Below are 26,997 nucleotides of genomic sequence, written 5' to 3'. Positions count from 1 at the left end.
TGCATATTCACAATATGATAAACACCAGCATCAGCACCAGAGTCCACCCAAGCGAGTCTGTAGTTCACATCACTGAGTCGTTCGGACACACACAGTGGTCCCTCAAATAGGGGAGCAAGTTGAGCTGTAAAATTAGAGTGCGCATCTGACCTGGGCTGTGTTTTCACTCGAACAAGGTCACCGACACGGAAGGAGTCATGTCGACGTCTCAAGTCATAATAGCGGTTATCTTTGATAAATGTTCAACTTGGCAAACTGCGCAATAAAAGGGAGAATTTGAGAGGAGGGCAAATACTTTTTCACAACACTGTACACGGCAAGAGATATCCGACATGATTTGAGGTTATTGTCGCAGCCGCTGACACTTGGAACTGGAGCAAAATTGATTAATCTGAATGCCGTGTTTCGACGAGTGGAGGCACATACAACATATTAAGAACATTTTGGGGTTGACTTCCCCTTTAAATTTTGTTGCTGTTAAATTTTGAGTTCTGGGGGCTCCATGCAAGATATCACCTCGTTGGGTCTCAATGTGCATGAGAAAGTTCCGAGATCAGCGAAGGACTACAACGGGAGGAGTTGATTCATGATGTCCCTCAAAATAATGAAAATTCATTTTGATTTTGTATTTCATGTTTCTTTGCATTTTTGTCTGATATTCCTCTTTAGCATTTCAAAATCAGCTTCGATCACTTTTTTCTTCCCTCTCTATTTTATTCCAAATCATTTACACTTTTACATCATAGCACAGCCTCACTCCCTTTATTTTTATTTTTAAGCTTCAAAGATCGCTGCTATTGTCACCAGCACACTCGTGTCTCTCAGCAAGCTTTTTACAAGAGAATCTTTTAGCACAAATACTGCAACTGAACGGTCACTTCACAGGTTGTCTTCTTTTGGCTTGTTAAATGTGACTGCTGAGAGAAGCTTTTGCCACAGTCTGGGCAGGCGAAAGGTTTTTCTCCAGTGTGTGTTCTTGTATGGATTCTTAAAGGAACCTTATGAGAAAAGCTTCGTCCTCAGTCTGAGCAGGAAAAAGGTTTCTCTCCAGTGTGTGTTTTTAAACTTCCCTTTTGAGAGAAGCATTTGCCACAGTCTTGGCAGGCGAAAGGTTTTTCTCCAGTGTGTGTTCTTGTGTGTGTTTTTAAACTTCTCCTATCAGAGAATCTTTTGCCAAAGTCTGGGCAGGTGAAAGGTTTTTCGCCGGTGTGTGTTCTTGTGTGTGTTTTTAAACTTCCCTTATCAGAGAATCTTTTGCCACAGTCTGGGCAGGCAAAAGGTTTTTCTCCAGTGTGTGTTCTTGTGTGTGTTTTTAAATTTCCCTTATCAGAGAATCTTTTGCCACAGTCTGGGCAGGAAAAAGGTTTTTCTCCAGTGTGTGTTCTTGTGTGGCATGTTAAATGTGACTGCTGAGAGAAACTTTGGCCACAGTCTGGGCAGGCAAAAGGTTTTTCTCCAGTGTGTGTTCTTGTGTGTGTTTTTAAACTTCCCTTCTCAGAGAATCTTTTGCCACAGTCTGGGCAGGCGAAAGGTTTTTCTCCAGTGTGTGTTCTTGTGTGTGTTTTTAAACTTCTCTTATCAGAGAATCTTTTGCCACAGTCTGGGCAGGCGAAAGGTTTTTCTCCAGTGTGTGTTCTTTTGTGTATTTTCAAACTTCCCTTAACAGAGAAGCTTTTGCCACAGTCTGAGCAGGCAAAAGGTTTTTCTCCAGTGTGTGTTCTTGTGTGTTTTTTTAAATTTCCCTTATCAGAGAATCTTTTGCCACAGTCTGGGCAGGCAAAAGGTTTCTCTCCAGTGTGTGTTCTTGTGTGTTTTTTTAAACTTCCCTTATCAGAGAATCTTTTGCCACAGTCTGAGCAGGCAAAAGGTTTTTCTCTAGTGTGTGTTCTTGTGTGGCTTGTTAAATGTGACTGCTGAGAGAAACTTTGGCCACAGTCTGGGCAGGCAAAAGGTTTCTCTCCAGTGTGCGTTCCTGTGTGTTCTTTTAAACTTCTCTTATCAGAAAAGCTTTGGCCACAGTCTGGGCAGGCAAAAGGTTTTTCTCCACTGTGTGTTCTTGTGTGGCTTGTTAAATGTGACTGCTGAGAGAAACTTTTGCCACAGTCTGGGCAGGCAAAAGGTTTTTCTCCAGTGTGTTTTCTCAAGTGAACTTTCAAATACCCTTTTGAACTAAATGTTTTCCCACACTGAGAACATTTGCAGCGGTTGTTGTCAGCATGGTTACGTTTAGCGTATTCATCGTCGTTGTCAGTGTCAGCAGACTGTGACCATGTGTCATCACTTTGTGCTTGTGGTGGTCCCCACTGGTCTGCATCACCTTCTGTCTTCATGTGTTGAGTTGAGCTGCTGCTTGGAGGCTCCGCCCCTCTGTCGTCCTCATGCTCACCGTTATCGTCACTCTTTAAAGCAACAAAGGTCAGTGGTGACTTGGTGACATCATCCTCAACCTCCTCTTCTTTGACACGAAGGGGCTCTTTCTCCTCTTTAATGTAAGCATGCTCTCCCTCCTCCTTTTTAACATGAGGAGACTTCAGTTCCTGCTTCTCAGGACCAAGATATTTTTCACCATCATCTGCAAGACACAAGAAGACAAATACACATTTGGTTCAGTTAAGTCAAATCTAAAGCGCGACTTGACGTGTATTGTTTCTACAGTGGCACCTTGACTTGGGCACAGCTGCTGAGGAATGTGTAGCAATTGTGCAGTCTGTTTGTTAGCAGCTAGCAAGCTAAGATAGCTTAAGCAAGACGAGTATATGCCGACACAAACGATTTACTGAATGACAATTTACACCACGAAAGTAGTGATCGACGTACTGTTTCAGCCAAAAACAAAATACCTTAAGCTTCCACTTTCACTTTGCCCTCCATTTTTTTGTAGCTAGCGGCTCCAAATGAGGGGGTAATATTGTTGTGGGGTAATATTGAGCAATAACATTGATATGTACAATATTAAGTTAATTTAAAATGAAGGAAAGGTTGAAATAGAGAAAAAAAGAAACGTGTGTCATCGAGCAGACATGCGACTTTGAGCCAATACTAATTTGGGGTCAATAGGTCAAATGATCTAAAAAACATTAAGCAAAAATGCTAATATTTATAGGAAAACAATGTTAAAAATACATAGAGGCCGAAAATGAAAAAATAAGAAGTGTTTTCTATCAGACATGCCACGATGATGCAGCACTGATTTGGGGTCAATAGGTCACATGACCCGGAAGATATTGAGCTCAAAAGCTAATATTTACAGAAATAATTAATTAAAAATAAGTGCAGGCCTAAAATGAAAAAGTAAAAGGTGAGCATCATCTATCAGACATGCCAATGTGATGCAGCATGCATTTGTGGTCAACAAGTCACATGACCTGGAAGCTATTGAGCTAAATTGATATTTATAGAAAACAAATATAAGAGGAGATCTCAACTGAAAAAAATAAAAGGTGTGCATCATCTATCAGACATGCCACTATGATGCAGCACTGATTTGGGATCAATAGATCACATGACCTGGAAGCTATTGCGCTCAAGTGCTAAATTTTACAGAAAAAAAAAAATCATTCAAAATGAGTGAAGATTTCAACTGAAAAATTAAGAGGTGTGCATCATCTATATTTAGATCATATTTTGAGTGCATAGTACTTCCTGACCAATAGTAACAGAAATGTTCTTATAATAAATAATTATAATACATTTTAATGGCACAGATTATCTACAACGGGCGATGATTCCCTATTCTTTACTACTGGCATAACTGCACACAAGATGACAAAAATTTTGCCTTGGTCTCATTCTTTTTACAGATGCAATGTGGCACATGTGACAGGTTTGGATGTAGACAAAAACCAATTAAAAAGAGCAAGGGCAGCAAAACTGTGGCAGTGTGCCCTTTGTAAATAATTATTGGTTCATTGTGCACCAATATGCCCTGTGAAGGCTGGCAACCAGTTCGGGGTGTACCCCGCCGACTGCCCGAAGCCAGCAAGGATAGGCTCCAGCACCCCCGCGAACCTTGTGAGGAGCAAGCAATAAAAAAAAATGGATGGATTGATGGATGTGCATCAATAAACCTGAGCTATGTAGTTTTTCTTTTCTTTTTCTTTTATTAATACAGGAGCGGCCAAAAGGAGCTCAGCTATCTGGGACGGACTCAGAGTCGAGCCACTGCTCCTCCGTATTGGGAGGAGACAGCTGAGGGGGCTCGGGCATCTGGCTCGGCTGGCTATTGGACGCCTCCCTGGAGAGGTGTTCCGCGCATGTCCCAACAGCGGGAAGGCCATGGAGACGAACCAGGACACACTGAAGACACGATTATGTCTCTCGGCTGGCCTGGGAACACCCAGGAATCCCACCGGAGGAGCTAGAAGTGGCTGGGGAGAGGGAAGTCTGGGTTTCACTGTTAAACCTGCTACCCTGGAGACCCAAGTCCGGATATGTGGTAGAAGATGGATGGATGGATGGATGGATGGATGGATATTATTAGTTATGATGATGTCCTCATTGGTTGCTATATTTAAAATGGAGGAAAACCGAATGGATAGGACGACAGAGAGGCGCAGGCTCTTCTACAGATTTGAGAGACTTTGAATCAGCGTCACCCAAGCCATGGGTGTCAACCGCATCATCCCTCATCCTAAGGTAGTCTTCCATCCGTAGGGCGAATATACACTTTATTGCTAAAAGTATCCACTCAAGTGAGATCCCATTCCTAATCCATCATTATAACAGCTTCAGATTAGGTTAGGAATCAAGCCTTGTTGCATGAACTGATCAAGCCCACTCAGATGATAGGAAAATGTCTTGTAAGACAAACAGCAGTCCAGCTGCGATTGATTCAGTTCCCTGTGAATGAAATGACCTGGATGAATGGGAAGATCCGCAAGCAACCCTCAACAGTAAAATGTCTTCCATGTCTTCCAGTTCAACCCAAAGACGTTTAACGATATCGCCCTGGTGGAGTTGACATCTCCGGTGGTTCTGTCTGACCGTGTCACCCCCGTGTGTCTGCCCTCTGGGATAGAGCCCCCTACTGGAAACTTGGGTGGGATTAGATGGAACAGTCCTTAAATGGTTCAGGTCCTATTTGGAGGAAAGGAGTTACTTTGTGACTATTGGAAATTTTCAATCTGATCGAAAGGCCATGACATGTGGGGTTCCTCAAGGGTCAGTCCTTGGACCCCTGTTGTTCAGTCTGTATATGTTACCTTTGGGTCAAATGCTTCAGAACGCCGATGTTGACTATCATAGTTATGCAAATGACACACAACTGTATTTATCAATGTCCCCAAATGACAGCAGTTCTATTAACGTATTGTGTCATTCTCTAGAGCAAATTAACAACTGGATGAACCAAAATTTCCTTCAGCTGAACGAAAACAAAACGGAGCTCATTGTTTTCGGCAATAAAGAAAAGAGGATTGCTGTTAAAAAAAAAAAAAAACAGCTTGAGTCACTGTCTTTAGAAACTAAAGACCAAGTTCGAAATCTTGGGGTGGAGTTTGCGAAATGTCAATTGCATGAGCATGAGAGACATTAACAACAGTAACTTACATCACTAAGTACCCAAAACTGGAGTTGTATATGATTACTTGCTGACATTGCAAAGACTAACTCATGTTTAAACACCTGCGTTGAAAACATGTATTTCTGTTCCTGTATGAAACCAAAGATTGTCTGGCTCTGATTCCATTTGGACATTTGTTGTAACAGTCAAGGCTACATGATAAGGCTGTATTGTGGCTACAATCTGCTGTCAATATGCAAAATGGAGTTGGTGGTCTGGTGCCTGGAGTGCGGCTGGTGTGGGCCGCTCTGCTGGGTGAGCTGGCCTTGGTCGCGCTCCTCAAACAACAACTACAAGTAGCAACAGTGGTGCAAGCTGACCAGAATCGAGGCAAAGTTGCTCAAAGCAATGGGTCGAATACAATCCAATCTGCTCTTCTGGATACCACAACATGTGTGAAAGCTGCTCCGAGGTCAGCAAAGACCCTACTGGTGAAAGAGAAGAATTGCGCTTCCGTTGGCTGCTCGCCTGGTGGGGCGGGCCTGCTGGTGGCGTCCGGGGACCGATTCACCAGTTCCAAATGAATGGGACTAGCCACAATCTACACACGGACATTCAAGATGAACTGAGGGAGCAGTGTCTGAGATAATATGGGATGGATGTATAAGAATATGAATCAATGACTATTCTAAACAATGTATATGACTGATGCGTTATAGTCATGGATCGATGGGGAAAGGTCTCGAATAAGCCATCGGCTTCTACCCGTCAGCCCTTCTTTCGGATGTCAATGTTGCAAATGATGTGATGTGATCAATGTAAGCTGTAATGTGGAAAAGGAAACAATAAATAAACTAAACTAAACACTCTTATCTCAACAGCGGGGATGACAGCCTTGGTACAAACACATTATACCACCTACGGCTTTTACCGATTTTCAAGGAATTTTTGTAAAGCTTGTTTATCCTGTGCGCGACACAATCCACAAGTAAACTTGAGCCCAAAACGCGGTCAGTTACCCCAAGCTACATATCTTTTTCAGAGGATACACATGCACTTCATTGAGCTAAACAAAAGTGAAGGAAAATAGTACTGCCTAGTAGTCATTATCAATGCTTTTTTTCAAAACAGGTCGAAATCTTCCCGACCAATGGCGGAGCCAGAGGGGGGGCCGGGGTGGCACGTGCCCCTGCTGAAATGTGATTGGACCCAGCAGACGCCAAATGATTGACATATCACGGCACCGGCGCAGTGAGGTCGCACGCCTGGCCGATGCAGCCTGCCAGCTTTTTTTTCAAGCAGACGCCTACTAATTGTTATGCCCCTCCTGAACAGTGGCTGGCGCTACTTACGACAAAGCATTATAATCCACCTCACTAGGAGTCTGGAGAAGGAGAATCATCTGTTTTAAGGAGCAGTCTCCTGAGTACCGAGAATGCATGTTGGCGTTTGGCTATATCATGTTTGTTTGCCTGTGAGACGTGAGTGACTGTTTAAAATAACTTTTATGTTCAGATTATGGGTGTCAAAATTGTCGCGTTATTATCTCGTTAACTTAAAGTGCCTTCAACGGCACTGTTTTTTTTTTAACGCTCGATTAACGACCGCTCCTTATTTGGAAAGCCTCTACTCAGGGAATTCTAGTCACCACGCAGTAGAAACGTCCACGTCAAAACTACCCAATAGAAATGCACTGGAGCTAAAATACAGTGTTTAAAGGGCAGAATATAGGTGGAGGAGCCATTTGGACTGTGTCTCACCACTACCACCCGTGCCATGCTTTGAAAGAACGCACTCGGTTAGCCGTTGCGTTCGCACCGAGCACCAAGAGGCGTCCATGGGCACTCTGAAACCCCTGTGAGAGTAAAGAGCCGAATGGACGCCGTCTTGACAGTTGGAGTGAGCACAAGCCTATTTATCTTTAAATGTGAGGCGTATTTTATTCAGAATCTCCACAAAATATCTCATCAAGGTGAAAGTGAAACTACCGATGTATTCGCTGTAACAGTAGAGCGGCCTCAGCTGCGTCTCGCATCCGAGAACTTAACAAAATAAAAGCGTCCGACATCATAAAAAGGAGTCACTATAACACAATTTAGCAGTAATAAATTAAATGATACTACCTAATGTGTGGGGATTGGCGTCAAGTTGTATTTTACAATTTTAAAATGTGCAGAAACTCGCAAGTTACTTATTGTTTAAAATTACAGAGCTATTAATATGAAAAGAACACATCGGTCGTTTCTGGTTCCTATGCAGTAAAAATTCGTCATTTTACAATGCACATCCAATTCACTTAACAAAATAAAAGCCAAGCGCGAATGCATATATTTGTGGGGACTGTTGTTGTAGAGGCAGGGATATGTTGTCTGAGATGCCAGTAGGGGTCAGTGGTGTCTGTGTGTTTATGTATGAGTGGGCGGAGCTGTGTGTGTGGGTGTGTCACAAAGGTAGAGTGATTGCTTAATCAATGTCACCTGTGTTCCTGAAATGTTTGCTTGTTGGTACAGGAAGAGGGAGGCAGGGTGCTGTTATTTTCTGTTGACCGCTAGATTGACGCTATATTGACACTATATTGATGTTAGATTACCACCATTTGTCCCAACCTGCAAGTTTACCTTCAGTAATTGTACATAAGAAAGTATAGTATTGAAGAGTCAAATAAACACCTACAAACTGCAGTAAAGGCCTCAAATTTCCATCTTGGAACCAGCGTGTCGGACAGAGCCCCGTCTTCTTATCTTAGTGACTAAATTTGGTTTGGATAGTCACAACAGTTGTATTTTACAGTTTTAAAAATGTGCATAATTTCACAAGTTACTTCATGTTAAAAATTAGGCAGCCTAATAGGCCTAATATGAAAAGAGAAATGCATTGAGCTTTCACTATTGTCTTACAAATGCAATTATACCATGTTGTAGTGATAGAAAAATGACCAAAACAAATCAGTCACGCTTTGGTTTGGTTTTACAGTACAGCACATATTTTATTTTTTTTAAAACTTTTTTTTCTTGAATTGTTATGAAATTACTCTATCAATGAATTTTTAAATTCTTTTAATTGAATTGTGATGAAATTACTCTATCAATGACTTAAAAAAAAACATATTGAAATTGTACATTTTATTGTAAATGTAGGTATAAATTGAGATATAAAACGTGCAATTAATGTGTGATTAATAGTCAGTTAATTATTGATGTAATGCGATTAATTATGATTACAAATTTTAATCCACTGACACCTCTAGTTCAGATAGATTGTTTTGGACGGACATCAATAAGCAACGTAGTTTTGTGCAAGCTAAAAATAAGTATGTTGTTGTTGTTATGCAATACAATAGCGCCCTCCAATGGTTGAAAGTTCAAACAGACACTTACTGACGTTTGCATTTACAGGGAGAAGTGGAGGATTTATTAACATAATTATTAATTAATCACATTAATAAATTATGTGGTTGTAAATGAAGCAGTAGTTGGAGTAATAAATTTATTTTTCATAGGGTGTGTGGAAAATGAAACGACAAGGAGAGTTTGGCACTTAGACAGGATCTTTAGTCATACTCTAATACAAATTTTTTCTTCTCTATTTTATTCAAAATCATTGACACTTTTACAAAAAAGCACAGCCTCACTCCCTTTATTTTTATATTTAAGCTTCAAAGATGGCTGCTATTGTCACCAGCACACTCGTGTCTCTCAGCAAGCTTTTTACAAGAGAATCTTTGAGCACAAATACTGCAACTGAACGGTTCCTTCCCAGCGTGTTTTCTTGTGTGGCGTGTGAAAAGTGACTGCTGGGAGAAGCTTTTGCCACAGTCTGAGCAGGAAAAGGGTTTCTCTCCTGTGTGTATTCTTGTATGGATTCTTAAACGAACCTTATGAGAAAAGCTTCGTCCACAGTCTGAGCAGGCAAAAGGTTTCTCTCCAGTGTGTGTTCTTGTGTGTGTTTTTAAACTTCCCTTTTGAGAGAAGCATTTGCCACAGTCTGGGCAGGATAAAGGTTTTTCTCCAGTGTGCGTTCTTGTGTGGATTGTTAAATGTGACTGCTGAGAGAAACCTTTGTCACAGTCTAGGCAGGCAAAAGGTTTTTTTCCAGTGTGTGTTCTTGTGTGGATTGTTAAATATGACTGTTGAGAGAAGCTTGTGCCACAGTCTGAACACAAAAAAGGTTTTTCTCCAGTGTGTGTTCTTGTGTGGATTATTAAATTAACCTTATGAGAAAAGCTTCGTCCACAGTCTGAGCAGGAAAAAGGTTTCTCTCCAGTGTGTGTTCTTGTGTGTGTTTTTAAATTTCCCTTTTGAGAGAAGCATTTGCCACAGTCTGGGCAGGAAAAAGGTCTTTCTCCAGTGTGTGTTCTTTTGTGTGTTGTTAAACCCTTTTTGTCAGAGAAGCCTTTGCCACAGTCCGAGCAGGAAAAAGGTTTTTCTGAAGTGTGTGTGCTTTTGTGTCTTGTTAAATGTGACTTCAGAGAGAAGCTTTTGCCACAGTCTGGGCAGGCAAAACTATGTCCGAATGAATGACTCTGTGACCCAACCCCTTCTATCTGGAATTGGCTAGCAGTTGCCTTCATTTGCGTATTGGATTCGGGCTGTACGATATGGACAAAATTTCCTTTCATTTTTGCCAGACATCTCTATTCTTTGATCTTTGACTCAGCATGAGACTTCACATCATTTTACTTTTTTTATGGTGCCTTCTGTATTTTGTCTTATTTTATTTATATACTTATACAGATTTTTTTTAGTATTAATTTTATTTGCGTGTATACTTATCTACTTATATTTACTCTAATTAATTTTATATTGTGTTATTTTATTTCACTTGTGTCTACTAAAAGACTAATTTCTATTCCATGCACAGCACTTTGTATGCAGCAATGGCTGTTTTAAAGTGATTTAGAAATAAGGTTGAGTTATGTCGATGATATACAGAAACAACATATGGGTTCAGTGAAAAACGAAGCAGAATATCAATCCAAAAGGATGTGTAAAGTGCTGTTTTTTTAAATTAGAACTTAGTGACAGTCATCAACATGAACAAACTTGGCAATAAAAAAAAGATAATTCAACTCACATTGTACTGCAACTGCTTTAGTGATAAATAATTTTATGCTCCTTAGTTGTTGTTGTGTATGTGTGACTGCTTGGGTCTGTTAACAGCATACTGTGTAGAGCTACAATTCATCCGTGCTGTGTGGCTTGACTAATTAAAATAAAAGTTTGACACTCACTTGTAAACGTAACCAGTGGACTCAGGATTCCCATTGATGTCAACTGTGTCATCCTGAATCGAGGTTTGGCATTTGGTGGCTTCCATTCAAGCGGCACGACGTGCTCACTGCTCAGTCTTTGTCCCAGCGCTAGCCGGCAAATGCACATTATCTACCCGGAAGTGGATTTGGCAAAGGCACGTCTGCAGAGCGCTCGTCTACCCCCACCCCACCCCATCCCTCCTGATCCTGATTGTCATTGGCAAATCGGGAATTGTGGGTAAGGTGTGAATTTTGAACCTGAAAAGCTGGAATAGCTCATGGCACCAATTGCTGGAATATATTGAAGCTGGAATGATGTGAATCGGGTGAAAAATGTGGAAGTAAATGTGAAATGTAGAATCTCCCATTAAGAATCATGGGGAAAAAATCGGGTATGAAATCGGGAATTGTGGGTAAGGCGTGAATCGTGGGAATAATAAAAATACAAGGCCTCCAGCCTTCACACAACTAGAGGCAATATTTTCCTGTTGAGGAGTTTCAAAACTTGAAACTTTCGTATGAAGGGACGTTCGTAAGTAGAGGTACCACTGTATCGTCATAAATATCGTCACCGCAAATTTCTTTGAAATATCGTGATATAAATTTAAAGCCATATCGCCCACCCCTACTGGACATGCAGCTTAAACAGGTAGCCTTCAAGACAATGTTTGATTTTAAGATTACATAGCATATCCTACTAATGAAGAGCTGCTGCTTTTACACCAACAAGTCCAGTTCCTTTGAGTTCTGGGTAAAGGGACTTCTTGGTTTAAAAGTTCAGCAGGGAATTTAGAATTGTGTTTCCGCAGCGTCTGTAACGCGCGGAGGCTGATTTGCCATGGACGGCGCAGCGGGCCAGCAAAACAAAAAGGGAGAGCAACTTCCGTCCACAAAGTCAACATTTATTCTAAACAAACAACACAAAGAGAGAGCGGGCTCGACGCCACCGCGCATTATAATTTCCGTTCAGGGCAATACAAAAAAAACCAAACTATTCCTCGCCAAAAGGGAAAAAAAAAACTACTTCGACACAAAACCAAAGAAGCACCACGTGGCGCGGTCGCACACTGCCTGGTGAGAAAAAGGCTGATCACAGCCGTAAACAGCTTAAGAAGCAACTGACCATACCAAATAGCATCGATACATAGAACACAATTATGGATGGTACGCACAAAAGGCAAGCACCGTATACAACAAAAATCGACATATAATCAATTGTAAAAATGAAAATGTACAGTGGATTTTTTTTTTTTTTTTTTTTTTTAAAGCCAGGTCGGGTTCAGACCCGGGCGGGAGACCCCGGGGAACAGTGTCCGCCTCACAATCAGAGTCAATGTCCGTTGAACCAAAGCGAAATGGCTCAAGTTCAGCATCAGCATCTCCTAATGGGGCCTGAGGGGCGGAAAAGTCCGTGTCCGAGATCCCAGAGGTCCCCCTCTCAGCAGGAGAGGAAACCAATTGTCTCTTGGCAGTGAGAGAATCCCAAGTATGGAACGGCTGCATATTCACAATATGATAAACACCAGCATCAGCACCAGAGTCCACCCAAGCGAGTCTGTAGTTCACATCACTGAGTCGTTCGGACACACACAGTGGTCCCTCAAATAGGGGAGCAAGTTGAGCTGTAAAATTAGAGTGAGCATCTGACCTGGGCTGTGTTTTCACTCGAACAAGGTCACCGACACGGAAGGAGTCATGTCGACGTCTCAAGTCATAATAGCGGTTATCTTTGATAAATGTTCAACTTGGCAAACTGCGCAATAAAAGGGAGAATTTGAGAGGAGGGCAAATACTTTTTCACAACACTGTACACGGCAAGAGATATCCGACATGATTTGAGGTTATTGTCGTAGCCGCTGACACTTGGAAATGGAGCAAAATTGATTAATCTGAATGCCGTGTTTCGACTCGTGGAGGCACATACAACATATTAAGAACATTTTGGGGTTGAGTTCCCCTTTAAATTTTGTTGCTGTTAAATTTTGGGTTCTGGGGGGCTCCATGCAAAATATCACCTCGTTGGGTCTCAATGTGCATGAGAAAGGTTCGAGATCAGCGAAGGACTACAAGGGGAGGAGTTGATTCATGATGTCCCTGAACAAAATGCAAATTCATTTTGATTTTGTATTTCATGTTTCTTTGCATTTTTTTTCTAATATTCCTCTTTATCATTTTCAAAATCAGCGTCGATCACCTTTTTCTTCCCTTTCTATTTTATTCCAAATCATTGACACTTTTACAACATAGCACAGCCTCACACCCTTTATTTTTATTTTTAAGCTTCAAAGATGGCTGCTATCGTCACCAGCACACTCGTGTCTCTCAGCAAGCTTTTTACAAGAGAATCTTTGAGCACAAATACTGCAACTGAACGGTTCCTTCCCAGCGTGTCTTCTTGTGTGTCTTGTTAAATGTGACTGCCGAGAGAAGCTTTTGCCACAGTCTGGGCAGGCGAAAGGTTTTTCTCCAGTGTGTGTTCTTGTGTGTGTTTTTAAATTTCTCTTATCAGAGAATCTTTTGCCACAGTCTGGGCAGGCGAAAGGTTTCTCTCCAGTGTGTGTTCTTGTGTGTGTTTTTAAATTTCCCTTATCAGAGAATCTTTTGCCACAGTCTGGGCAGGCGAAAGGTTTTTCTTCAGTGTGTGTTCTTGTGTGTCTTTTTAAACTTCCCTTATCAGAGAATCTTTTGCCACAGTCTGGGCAGGCGAAAGGTTTCTCTCCAGTGTGTGTTCTTGTGTGTGTTTTTAAATTTCCCTTATCAGAGAATCTTTTGCCACAGTCTGGGCAGGCGAAAGGTTTTTCTTCAGTGTGTGTTCTTGTGTGTCTTTTTAAACTTCCCTTATCAGAGAATCTTTTGCCACAGTCTGGGAAAGAAAAAGGTTTCTCTCCAGTGTGAGTTCTTGTGTGTGTTTTTAAACTTCTCTTATAAGAGAAGCTTTTGCCACAGTCTGGGCAGCAAAAAGGTTTCTCTCCAGTGTGTGTTCTTGTATGGATTATTAAACTTAACTTATGATTAAAGCTTCGTCCACAGTCTGAGCAGGAAAAAGGTTTTTCTCCAGTGTGTATTCTTGTGTGGCTTGTTAAATGTGACTGCCGAGAGAAACTTTTGCCACAGTCTGAGCAGGAAAAAGGTTTTTCTCCACTGTGTGTTTTTGTGTGTATTGTTAAATGTGACTGCCAAGAGAAACTTTTGCCACAGTCTGAGCAGGAAAAAGGTTTTTCTCCACTGTGTGTTTTTGTGTGTATTGTTAAATGTGACTTCCCAGAGAAGCTTTTGCCACAGTCTGGGCAGGCAAAAGGTTTTTCTCCAGTGTGTGTTCTTGTGTGTTTTTTTAAATTTCCCTTGTTGGAGAAGCTTTTGCCACAGTCTGGGCAGGCAAAAGGTTTTTCTCCAGTGTGTGTTCTTGTGTGTTTTGTTAAATTTGACTGCTGAGAGAAGCTTTTGCCACAGTCTGGGCAGGCAAAAGGTTTTTCTCCAGTGTGTGTTCTTGTGTGTTTTGTTAAATTTGACTGCTGAGAGAAGCTTTTGCCACAATCTGGGCAGGCAAAAGGTTTTTCTCCACTGTGTTTTCTCAAGTGAACTTTCAAATTCCCTTTTGAACTAAATGTTTTCCCACACTGAGAACATTTGCATCGGTTGTTGTCAGCCTGATTACGTTTAGCGTATTCATCATCGTCGTCGTCAGTGTCAGCAGACTGTGACCTTGTGTCATCACTTTGTGCTTGTGGTGGTCCCCACTGGTCTGCATCACCTCCTGTCTTCATGTGTTGAGTTGAGCTGCTGCTTTGGGGCTCCGCCCCTCTGTCCTCCTCATGCTCACCGTTATCGTCACTCTTTAAAGCAACAAAGGTCAGTGGTGACTTGGTGACATCATCCTCAACCTCCTCTTCTTTGACACGAAGGGGCTCTTCCTCCTCTTTAATGTAAGCATGCTCTTCCTCCTCCTCTTTAACATGAGGAGACTTCAGTTCCTGTTTCTCAGGAGCAAGATATTTTTCACCAACGTCTGCAAGGCACAAGAAGACAAATACACATTTGGTTCAGTTAAGTCAAATCTAAAGCATGACTTGACGTGTATTGTTTCTACAGTGGCACCTTGACTTGGGCACAGCTGCTGATGAATGTGTAGCAATTGTGCAGTCTGTTTGTTAGCAGCTCGCAAGCTAAGATAGCTTGAGCAAGACGAGTACATGCAGACACAAACGATTTACTGAATGACAATTTACACCACAAAAGTAGCGATCGACGTACTGTTTCAGCCAAAAAACTAAATACCTTAAGTTTCCATTTCCACTTTGCCCTCCATTTTTTTGTAGCTAGCGGCTCCAAATGAGGGGGTAATATTGTTGTGGGGTAATATTGAGCAATAACATTGATATGTACAATATTAAGTTAATTTAAAATGAAGGAAAGGTTGAAATAGAGGAAAAAAGGTGTGTCATCGAGCAGACATGCCACTTTGAACCAATACTCATTTGGGGTCAATAGATCACATGACCTGGAAGCTATTGAGCTAAACTGCTAATATTTAAAGAAAAAAATAGAAAAATAAGTGGAGGTCTAAACTGAAAAAATAAGAGGTGTGTATCATCTATCAGACATGCCACAATGATGCAACATTGATTTGGGGTCAATAGGTCACATGACGTAAACTATTGAGCTCAAAAGCTAATATTTACAAAAATAATTAATTAAAGATAAGTGCAGGTCTAAAATGAAAAAATAAAAGGTGTGCATCTTCTGTCAGACATGCCACTATGATGCAGCATTGATTTGGGGTCAATATGTCACATGACCTGGAAGCTCTTGAGCTAAATTACTAACATTTACAGAAAAAAAATATTTAAAAAAATAAATAAGTGGAGGTCTAAAATAAAAAGTAAAAGGTGAGCATCATTATCAGACATGCCACTATGATACAGCATGCATTTGTGGTCAACAGGTCACATGACATGGAAGCTATTGAGCTAAATTGATATTTATAGAAAAAAAAAAAATAAAAATAAGTGGAAGTGAAAAAATAAAAGGTGTGCATTGATTTGGGGGTCAATAGGTCACATGACGTAAACTATTGAGCTCAAAAGCTAATATTTACAAAAATAATTAATTAAAGATAAGTGCAGGTCTAAAATGAAAAAATAAAAGGTGTGCATCTTCTATCAGACATGCCACTATGATGCAGCACTGATTTGGGGTCAATAGGTCGAATGACCTGGAAGCTATTGAGCTCAAGCACTAAAATTTACAGAAAAAAAATCATTCAAAATGAGTGAAGATTTTAACTGAAAAATTAAGAGGTGTGCATCATCTATATTTAGATCATATTTTGTGTGCATAGTACTACTTTACCAATAGTAACAGAAAAGTTATTTATTACAATAAATAATTATATAACATTTTAATGGCACAGATTATGTTATCTACAACGGGCGATTATTCCCTGTTCTTTACTACTGACATAACTGCACACAAAATGGCAATTTTTTTTGCCTTGGTCTCTTTCTTTTTACAGATGCAATGTGGTACATGTGACAGGTTTGGATGTAGACGAAAACCAATTAAAAAGAGCAAGGGCAGCAAAACTGTGGCAGTGTGCCCTTTGCAAATAATTATTGGATCATTGTAGGGCTGGGCGATAAAGCAAATTCCTTTGATTAATTCGTCCATTGAAAGTACCACGATGTGAAAATGAGCTAAATCGTGAAATCGAGCTGCTTATAAATAAATACACATCATCTAACCTTGAGCGGCTCGCTTCTGTTTACTCTCGTTGTTTTGTGGTCCTTCGTTTGGTGGCTGGCGCGCTTGCTGATGACATCAGCTTACTATAGTGACGCTGCGGTATGTGACATCATCGGTAGGCGCACAGGAACCCGCAACAGCCATACAGGCACTCCACATCACCACGCACAGAAATTAACGAACAAATGAATTCATTAATCTGAGGTGTATCGCGCACAAGTTTGAAAGCAAACGCAGGAGCGGAGCGGAGCCGTAACGTCTCCACGTGAGCCTGACGCAGAAGTATCCTGAGGCCTTTACACGGACTCCCAGGCGGCGAAGCCAACCCACGCCAACCGGCAGCGAAGGAAAGTGACGCTTCCACATCACCGGGAGCTACTTTGGCCAAACAGTACGCTGCCTACTCGCGCACGTTGTCTGCTCCAGAAGACCCCAGAAAAGGGACTCATGTTGGGCTTTTACAAGAGCGACGTAGAGCAAAGTAAAAGCGTGTGCAAGGTTTGCCGAACAGCTATGAAAACGAAAAATCGCAGGCAGCACAACTAACCTCTTCCAGCACTTGCGCCAAATGCATCCGAAAGAATGGGAGGAATGCTCACGTCTTCGAGAGTGCGGCGTGGCTAACGCTAGCAAAACTGCGGTCAAGCCAGCCGCCACTCGAAAAGACGAAGTCAAGCCAGCCGCCCCAACGATTGTTAATACTGTGCATTACGGTAACATGCCGCCGTGCCCCTGCGCTGGCCACCTTCAAAATAAAAGCTGCTCAACACCTGGTTTAGGGTTTAAAATAAAGAATCATAAAAAAATAACGGTTTGTTATTCCAGAACCAGACCAGTTCTAAGGGACACTACACCACCCCAGGTATCCAGCCAAAGTACTTTCAACAAAATCTGATGTTGCATTTCAAAATAAAACTCATTTGAAAATTGAAATCTCGACTATAATCCCTGATTTCAAAAAATCATTAAAAATTCATGGTTTGTTATCCCAGGACCAGACCAGTTCTAAGGGACACGACACCATCCCAGGTATCCAGCCAAAGTACTTTGAACAAAATCTGATGTTGCATTTCAAAATAAAACTCATTTGAACATTGCAATCTCGACTATAATCCCTGATTTCAAAAAATCATTAAAAATTCATGGTTTGTTATCCCAGGACCAGACCAGTTCTAGGGGACACTACACCACCCCAGGTATCCAACCAAAGTACTTTGAACAAAATCTGATGTTGCATTTCAAAATAAAACTCATTTGAAAAGTTACATCTCGACTATAATCCCTGATTTAAAAAAATCATTAAAAATTCATGGTTTGTTATCCCAGGACCAGACCAGTTCTAAGGGACACGACACCATCCCAGGTATCCAGCCAAAGTACTTTGAACAAAATCTGATGTTGCATTTCAAAATAAAACTCATTTGAACATTGCAATCTCGACTATTATTGTTGATTTCAAAAAATCATTAAAAATTCATGGTTTGTTATCCCAGGACCAGACCAGTTCTAAGGGACACGACGCCATCCCAGGTATCCAGCCAAAGTACTTTGAACAAAATCTGATGTTGCATTTCAAAATAAAACTCATTTGAACATTGCAATCTCGACTATTATTGTTGATTTCAAAAAATCATTAAAAAATCATGGTTTGTTATCCCAGGACCAGACCAGTTCTAAGGGACACGACGCCATCCCAGGTATCCAGCCAAAGTACTTTGAACAAAATCTGATGTTGCATTTCAAAATAAAACTCATTTGAACATTGCAATCTCGACTATAATCCCTGATTTAAAAAAAATCATTAAAAACTCATGGTTTGTTATCCCAAGACCAGACCAGTTCTAAGGGACACTACACCACCCCAGGTATCCAGCCAAAGTACTTTGAACAAAATCTGATGTTGCATTTCAAAATAAAACTTATTTGAAAATTTAAATCTCGACTATTATTGCTGATTTAAAAAAATCATTAAAAATTCATGGTTTGTTATCCCAGGACCAGACCAGTTCTAGGGGACACTACACCACCCCAGGTATCCCGCCAAAGTACTTTGAACAAAATCTGATGTTGCATTTCAAAATAAAACTCCTTTGAAAATTGCAATCTCGACTATAATCCCTGATTTCAAAAAATCATTAAAAATTCATGGTTTGTTATCCCAGGACCAGACCAGTTCTAGGGGACACTACACCACCCCAGGTATCCAACCAAAGTACTTTGAACAAAATCTGATGTTCCATTTCAAAATAAAACTCATTTGAAAATTGCAATCTCGACTATAATCCCTGATTTCAAAAAAATCATTAAAAATTCATGGTTTGTTATCCCAGGACCAGACCAGTTCTAAGGGACACTACACCACCCCAGGTATCCCGCCATAGTACTTTGAACAAAATCTGATGTTGCATTTCAAAATAAAACTCATTTGAAAATTGCAATCTCGACTATAATCCCTGATTTAAAAAAATCATTAAAAATTCATGGTTTGTTATCCCAGTACCAGACCAGTTCTGAGGGACACTACAGCACCCCAGGTATCCCGCCAAAGTACTTTGAACAAAATCTGATGTTGCATTTCAAAATAAAACTCATTTGAAAATTGCAATCTCGACTATAATCCCTGATTTAAAAAAATCATTAAAAATTCATGGTTTGTTATCCCAGGACCAGACCAGTTCTAGGGGACACTACAGCACCCCAGGTATCCCGCCAATGTACTTTGAACAAAATCTGATGTTGCATTTCAAAATAAAACTCATTTGAAAAGTTACATCTCGACTATTATTGTTGATTTCAAAAAATCATTAAAAAATTCATGGTTTGTTATCCCAGGACCAGACCAGTTCTAGGGGACACTACACCATCTCAGGTATCCAGCCAAAGTACTTTGAACAAAATCTGATGTTGCATTTCAAAATAAAACTCATTTGAACATTGCAATCTCGACTTAATAGTCGCAATGAGTTTTATTTTGAAATGCAACATCAGATTTTGTTCAAAGTACTTTGGCTGGATACCTGGGGTGCTGTAGTGTCCCTCAGAACTGGTCTGGTACTGGGATAACAAACCATGAATTTTTAATGATTTTTTGAAATCAGGGATTATAGTCGAGATTGCAATTTTCAAATGAGTTTTATTTTGAAATGCAACATCAGATTTTGTTCAAAGTACTTTGGCGGGATACCTGGGGTGCTGTAGTGTCCCTCAGAACTGGTCTGGTACTGGGATAACAAACCATGAATTTTTAATGATTTTTTGAAATCAGGGATTATAGTCGAGATTGCAATTTTCAAATGAGTTTTATTTTGAAATGCAATATCAGATTTTGTTCAAAGTACTTTGGGGGGATACCTGGGGTGGTGTAGTGTCCCTTAGAACTGGTCTGGTCCTGGGATAACAAACCATGAATTTTTAATGATTTTTTGAAATCAACAATAATAGTCGAGATTGCAATGTTCAAATGAGTTTTATTTTGAAATGCAACATCAGATTTTGTTCAAAGTACTTTGGCGGGATACCTGGGGTGCTGTAGTGTCCCTCAGAACTGGTCTGGTACTGGGATAACAAACCATGAATTTTTAATGATTTTTTGAAATCAGGGATTATAGTCGAGATTGCAATTTTCAAATGAGTTTTATTTTGAAATGCAACATCAGATTTTGTTCAAAGTACTTTGGGGGGATACCTGGGGTGGTGTAGTGTCCCTTAGAACTGGTCTGGTCCTGGGATAACAAACCATGAATTTTTAATGATTTTTTGAAATCAACAATAATAGTCGAGATTGCAATGTTCAAATGAGTTTTATTTTGAAATGCAACATCAGATTTTGTTCAAAGTACTTTGGTTGGATACCTGGGGTGGTGTAGTGTCCCTTAGAACTGGTCTGGTCCTGGGATAACAAACCATGAATTTTTTAATGATTTTTTTAAATCAGGGATTATAGTCGAGATTGCAATTTTCAAATGAGTTTTATTTTGAAATGCAACATCAGATTTTGTTCAAAGTACTTTGGCGGGATACCTGGGGTGCTGTAGTGTCCCTCAGAACTGGTCTGGTACTGGGATAACAAACCATGAATTTTTAATGATTTTTTTAAATCAACAATAATAGTCGAGATTGCAATGTTCAAATGAGTTTTATTTTGAAATGCAACATCAGATTTTGTTCAAAGTACTTTGGCGGGATACCTGGGGTGCTGTAGTGTCCCTCAGAACTGGTCTGGTACTGGGATAACAAACCATGAATTTGTAATGATTTTTTGAAATCAGGGATTATAGTCGAGATTGCAATTTTCAAATGAGTTTTATTTTGAAATGCAACATCAGATTTTGTTCAAAGTACTTTGGGGGGGATACCTGGGGTGGTGTAGTGTCCCTTAGAACTGGTCTGGTCCTGGGATAACAAACCATGAATTTGTAATGATTTTTTGAAATCAACAATAATAGTCAAGATTGCAATGTTCAAATGAGTTTTATTTTGAAATGCAACATCAGATTTTGTTCAAAGTACTTTGGCGGGATACCTGGGGTGCTGTAGTGTCCCTCAGAACTGGTCTGGTACTGGGATAACAAACCATGAATTTTTAATGATTTTTTGAAATCAGGGATTATAGTCGAGATTTCAATTTTCAAATGAGTTTTATTTTGAAATGCAACATCAGATTTTGTTCAAAGTAGTTTGGTTGGATACCTGGGGTGGTGTACTGTCCCTCAGAACTGGTCTGGTCCTGGGATAACAAACCATGAATTTTTAATGATTTTTTGAAATCAGGGATTATAGTCGAGATTGCAATGTTCAAATGAGTTTTATTTTGAAATGCAACATCAGATTTTGTTCAAAGTACTTTGGCTGGATACCTGGGATGGTGTCGTGTCCCTTAGAACTGGTCTGTTCCTGGGATAACAAACCATGAATTTTTAATGATTATTTGAAATCAGGGATTATAGTCGAGATTGCAATGTTCAAATGAGTTTTAATTTGAAATGCAACATCAGATTTTGTTCAAAGTACTTTGGCTGGATACCTGGGATGGTGTCGTGTCCCTTAGAACTGGTCTGGTCCTGGGATAACAAACCATGAATTTATAATGATTTTTTGAAATCAACAATAATAGTCGAGATTGCAATGTTCAAATGAGTTTTATTTTGAAATGCAACATCAGATTTTGTTCAAAGTACTTTGGTTGGATACCTGGGGTGGTGTAGTGTCCCTTAGAACTGGTCTGGTCCTGGGATAACAAACCATGAATTTTTAATGATTTTTTGAAATCAGGGATTATAGTCGAGATTGCAATTTTCAAATGAGTTTTATTTTGAAATGCAACATCAGATTTTGTTCAAAGTGCTTTGGCGGGATACCTGGGGTGCTGTAGTGTCCCTCAGAACTAGTCTGGTACTGGGATAACAAACCATGAATTTTTAATGATTTTTTGAAATCAGGGATTATAGTCGAGATGTAACTTTTCAAATGAGTTTTATTTTGAAATGCAACATCAGATTTTGTTCAAAGTACTTTGGCGGGATACCTGGGGTGCTGTAGTGTCCCCTAGAACTGTTTTGGTACTGGGATAACAAACCATGAATTTTTAATGATTTTTTGAAATCAGGGATTATAGTCGAGATTGCAATTTTCAAATGAGTTTTATTTTGAAATCCAACATCAGATTTTGTTCAAAGTACTTTGGTTGGATACCTGGGGTGGAGTAGTGTCCCTTAGAACTGGTCTGGTTCTGGAATAACAAACCGTTATTTTTTTATGATTCTTTATTTTAAACCATAAACCAGGTGTTGCTCAGCTTTTATTTTGAAGGTGGCCAACGCAGGGGCACGTCGGCACGTTACCGTAATGCACAGTATTAACAATCGTTGGGGCGGCTGGCTTGACTTCGTCTTTTCGAGTGGCGGCTGGCCTGACCGCAGTCTAGCAAAGATAAGTACACGCACGCCATCAAACAACAAACTTGAGCTGTATTTAGTACCGGGGGAAACATTGTGACATGCACCAGAGCTTGTCTTTTGCCAGAGTCAGTTGACAGGCAAATTTTGCTTGTAAGGAATTTGAGTTTATTACAATAAAAGGCGGTGCCGATTATTTTTACGCTGTTGATCTTGAAGTTCTGTTTCTACAAATGTTATTGTGAGTTGAGTTGTATATTTGCAGAATACTGGATGTGTGGTTTAACAATTGTTAGAACGACTTACTTGTGGCAATTAAGTTATGCAAAAGCTATGAGTATTTTTCTTTTGCTCAAGCTATATATGTGGCATTTAAGTTGAACAAAAGGCTATGAGTAGCTTTTTTTGCACAAGCTTTGTGGCATTTAGGTTATGCAAAAGCCATAATTAATTTTTTTGTATAAGCTATGTATGGCATTTATGTTGAGCAAAAGGCTGTGAGTATTTTTTTTGCACAAGTTATCTGGCATTTAAGTTACGCAAAAGATATGAGTAGCTATTTTGAACAAGCTTTGTTAAATTTACTGATAAAAAAAAATTCATGTACGTTATTGTCTAAACATTTTGGACAAGATTGATTTTTGAATAAATCAAGCCTTGTTTAAATCTAAATAAAATTTAGACCATTGTGCACCACACCAATATGCCTTGCGAAGGGTGGCAAACAGTTTGGGGTGTACCCCGCCTACTGCCCGAAGCCAGCAAGGATAGGCTCCAGCACCCCCTTGACCCTTGTGAGGAGCAAGCTGTTACAAAAATGGATGGATTGATGGATGGATGTACACCAATAAACCTGCTATGTAGTTTTTCTTTTCTTTTTTACTACAGGAGTGGTTTTTAAAATTATTAATAATTTTATTACATTGATAAATGAGAAACCTCTTATTTTTTAATTTTAGACCACTTATTTTGAATGATTTTTTTCTGTAAATATTCAAGCAGCTATACGGAAGATTTAAAATGTCAAATCGCTACTGCCACCTGTGGCCGAAAACAAACTGCACGCTCATACACGCTGCGCGCACTCGTACGTCCACGACCTCATTACCGAAGACTGGGCTCTTCATATCCAATTAAATTGCGTTTTCAGAGGTAAGAAATGAAGAAGAGCATTGAGCCACTTCTTCAGGAAATACGGCAATTGAAGAAAGAGACAAGAAAAAAATTGACGCATTGTTGCCCTGGAACAAAAAGTGGATGATTTGGAACAGAATCTTCGTTTCAACGAGGGCTGGGAAAAAGTCGACCAAGTTGACTTTAAAAATAGGTCGACTGGAAAAATTTAAGTCGATGCTCCGCCCTGAACCATGTTTGCGCCGTTGCCGTCCATGTTTCACACGGACCTTGACACACGGAGATGGAGGCGGACCACTGACCAGGCGGACAGAGTGAAAAAAAAAAACAAGACTTTTTTAAATTTAATTTAATTTTTTTACTACTCCTGTTTGGCTGGTCTGATTGGTTGTTTGAATTTGGAGGTGTGTTGCACAGCCGCCATTAGCCTAGCTGCGAGCATGCAGTTGCTGCAAGCGTACACTCGTACAGTATTTACAATATTTATTAGTTATGATGATGTCCTCATTGGTTGCAATATTTTAAAATGGAGGAAAAGCGAATGGATAGGATGACAGCGAGCTGCAGGCTCTTCTAAAGATTTGGGAGACGAAGACATCAGCACGACTTTGAATCAGCTTCATCCAAGCCACCATGCACGTTATTACTGCCAAGCTTGGTGAGGTAAACACCTTAAATGCTCACACGATCCTCAAAAAGTCTGTATAAGTTGCAAAGATAGCTGCAGCAAGACTATAAAACGCTCATGGATCAGTACAGCAGCTGCCGAGAGAAATTATGTGACGGCCAATTCAAAGCCACAGTGATGGACACTGGAGTCAGTACGCCACGGATAGACGAAGGTAAACACAACAATAATGTTACAGAAATACTTGTAATATTGTCATTTAGTTTGATCCCTCGTGTAGCGCTTGGCAGCAGCTTAATAAGCGAAGTGCGCATCTCAAATTCAAGGTGCATTATGGGTAGCGGCATGGTGCATTGTGGAGAGGCGAAACTACCAAACGGTCATTGAAAATGAATTGGATCCAAATCATCCAATGGAATCTGCTCTGATAGAAATGTTTCAACCGCTGGAAAGTTGCTGTTTTTTTATGTTTTTTTATGTGGTTTACTGATCTAACAACAACTACAAGTAGCAACAGTGGTGCAAGCTGACCAGAATCGAGGCAAAATTGCTAAAAGCAATGGGTCGAATGCAATCCAATCTGCTCTTCTGGATACCACAACATGTGTGAAAGCTGCTCCGAGGTCAGCAAAGACCCTACTGGTGAAAGAGAAGAATTGCGCTTCCCTTGGCTGCTCGCCTGGCGGGGTGGGCCTGCTGGTGGTAGATGTGCACTTCCTGCTGGGTAAAAGGCTTAAAAGCAAGATGGCTGCCTTAGCTCTGCTTGGTGTGTATGTGTGTGAGGGAAAACAAGCTAGGTAGGCCTCTCGGCTTGATAAGGTTTTTCAAGCATTAGTCGCATTAGTTGTATGAGTTGTATTATTATTTTACTATCATTTGATATCCTGTAATATTTCAAGCCAAAGGAGTAGTATTGTATACATATCACCTCTTCAAAACGACCCAACATCCATAACCTGGTTCCTGACATCATCGCCTGACCAAACAATTGGTGAGTCAATGCATTGAAGCCCTGCTGAGACCTGAACTTGTCTTTCAATTAAGAACATTAGAAACCTAAGAAAAATGGCACAAACATAAACTAAAGACTCGTATCTCAACAGCGGGGATGACAGCTTTGGTACAAAGACATTATACCCCCTACGGCTTTCACCGATTTTCAAGGAATTTTTGTAAAGCTTGTTTATCCTGTGCGCGACACAATCCACAGGTAAACTTGAGTCCAAAACGTGGTCAGTTACCCCAAGCTACATATCCTTTTCAGAGGATACACATGCACTTCATTGAGCTAAACAAAAGTGAAGGAAAATAGTACTGTCTAGTAGTCATTATCAATGCTTTTTTTCAAAACAGGTCGAAATCTTAGTAGCTTAGGCACTATGCAAAGATATCATACCACAACATGGTATCCTTGAAACCATTTACAAGGATAAAGGAACACATTTTGTGAACAAAATCATTGACAAAATAGGGCAAATGCTCCTCATTGCCTTAAAACGCCACAGTTCATTTCATCCTCAGAGCGCAGGCCTGAAAAAAAGTTTATTTTTCATGTTGCGGTCCCTTTAAACAAATTCTTTGGCCTACCAAATTTACCATATTTTGGACACCCTGAAAAGTCTGGTTCCGGTCAAATGCTTCGAGCCACTTCAACAAAATTACTTCAGATTGATTCAGTACTTCAGAATGCTTTGGTTTCTCCATCACTATAGTTTTTGGGGCTGTGTAGGATTCCATTCAACTACAAACACATGAATATTATTTTCACGATAGAAACAAGTTCGACTATACGAAGTAAGCAAGCTAAGAAATGTACAAACCTGCTCTGCGTAGCACAACACGAGGCTGCATGCAAACGTGGCCCAGCAGTTGAAGATGTTCCTCACTCTCTTCTTTTACTCCAAAAAGTTCCTCTTTGTCCTTCGGTGTCGTTCTTGCGCACATGTTGGCACAATAACGCCCAAAATGTCACACTTAGTTGTCGGTGTGTCGCAGTTACCAAGCACGTCTGGTTGGTAGCGGCTAGCAAGCTAAGCTAAGCTAAGGTAAGCTAAACTAAGCTAAACCAAGCTAACGAGGGGGCAAAGTTTCAAGGCGCACCGAGACGACTTTATCTGGCCACAAAGGCTTAATAAATGATGTTGCAGTCCTTCAAAGCATTGATGAGCGTCCTGTGTGCTCAGCACCAATTCGAAAAGAAAGATTTTCCGGAGCAAAAGAACTTCGAAGTCAGACAGGAGCACTGACCTGAATACATGACTGGATTTTGGGCGGTGTCAAGACGCTATCGGTGACCCTGCACGATCGGTGACGCGCATGCGCAAAAGATCCCGCCATCTTAAATCGCTAACTACGGCAACCCCACGAGAACAAAATACCTTTATATGCGTGCGCGATAGTGCGCGTTCGTAATAAACACGATACAACATGGAACAAAAAAAATATAGATTATGGAGGCATTTAAAAGTAACTACGTAATTTTGAGTCCTATAAGATGAACATTTCACTTTTGACATCATTACATTATATTGAGTCTGCATTGTTGTACTTTATAGTAAGTCTGCAGTGTGTGTGTTTTAAATGACCCCCCCTGCCTCACCCACCCTCCAAACCTATCCAATGATATTGGCCACGTATTGTTCTAAAGACAATAAAAATACTGCAGACTAAACGTAAATTATCACAATGAAGACTCACTAGGAATGTAATGGGTTCAAAAGTAAAACGTTCGTCTTTGAAACCTGTCGAATTAAAAATGGTTACTTTCTCATGCATCAAGAATTTAAGATTTTTTTTTTAAATGACGTATCATGTTTTTACGAATGCGCACTATCGCGCAGGCATAAAA

General features: G+C 40.3%; 1 protein-coding gene across 1 annotated transcript in view; it reads right to left on the bottom strand.

The window, feature by feature from the left end:
• LOC144013571 (uncharacterized) overlaps positions 1-26,558 on the bottom strand; it is a 47,106-nt gene extending 20,548 nt beyond the window's left edge. The window contains exons 1-5 of the mRNA XM_077512625.1: positions 25,970-26,558; positions 13,125-14,757; positions 9,292-10,002; positions 1,091-2,169; positions 902-1,018 (exon numbers count right to left, since the gene is read on the bottom strand). Of these exons, the coding sequence (XP_077368751.1) occupies positions 902-1,018; positions 1,091-2,169; positions 9,292-10,002; positions 13,125-14,757; positions 25,970-26,093 (3,664 nt within the window). The 5' untranslated portion in view covers positions 26,094-26,558. The remainder of the gene's footprint in view (positions 1-901; positions 1,019-1,090; positions 2,170-9,291; positions 10,003-13,124; positions 14,758-25,969) is intronic.
• Between the last annotated feature and the right edge of the window lie 439 nt (positions 26,559-26,997).

This window comes from Festucalex cinctus, chromosome 1, assembly GCF_051991245.1.
Source record: "Festucalex cinctus isolate MCC-2025b chromosome 1, RoL_Fcin_1.0, whole genome shotgun sequence".
In the NCBI taxonomy this organism is placed as follows: Eukaryota; Metazoa; Chordata; class Actinopteri; order Syngnathiformes; family Syngnathidae; genus Festucalex; species Festucalex cinctus.
This window is presented reverse-complemented; position numbering and strand designations above follow the sequence as displayed.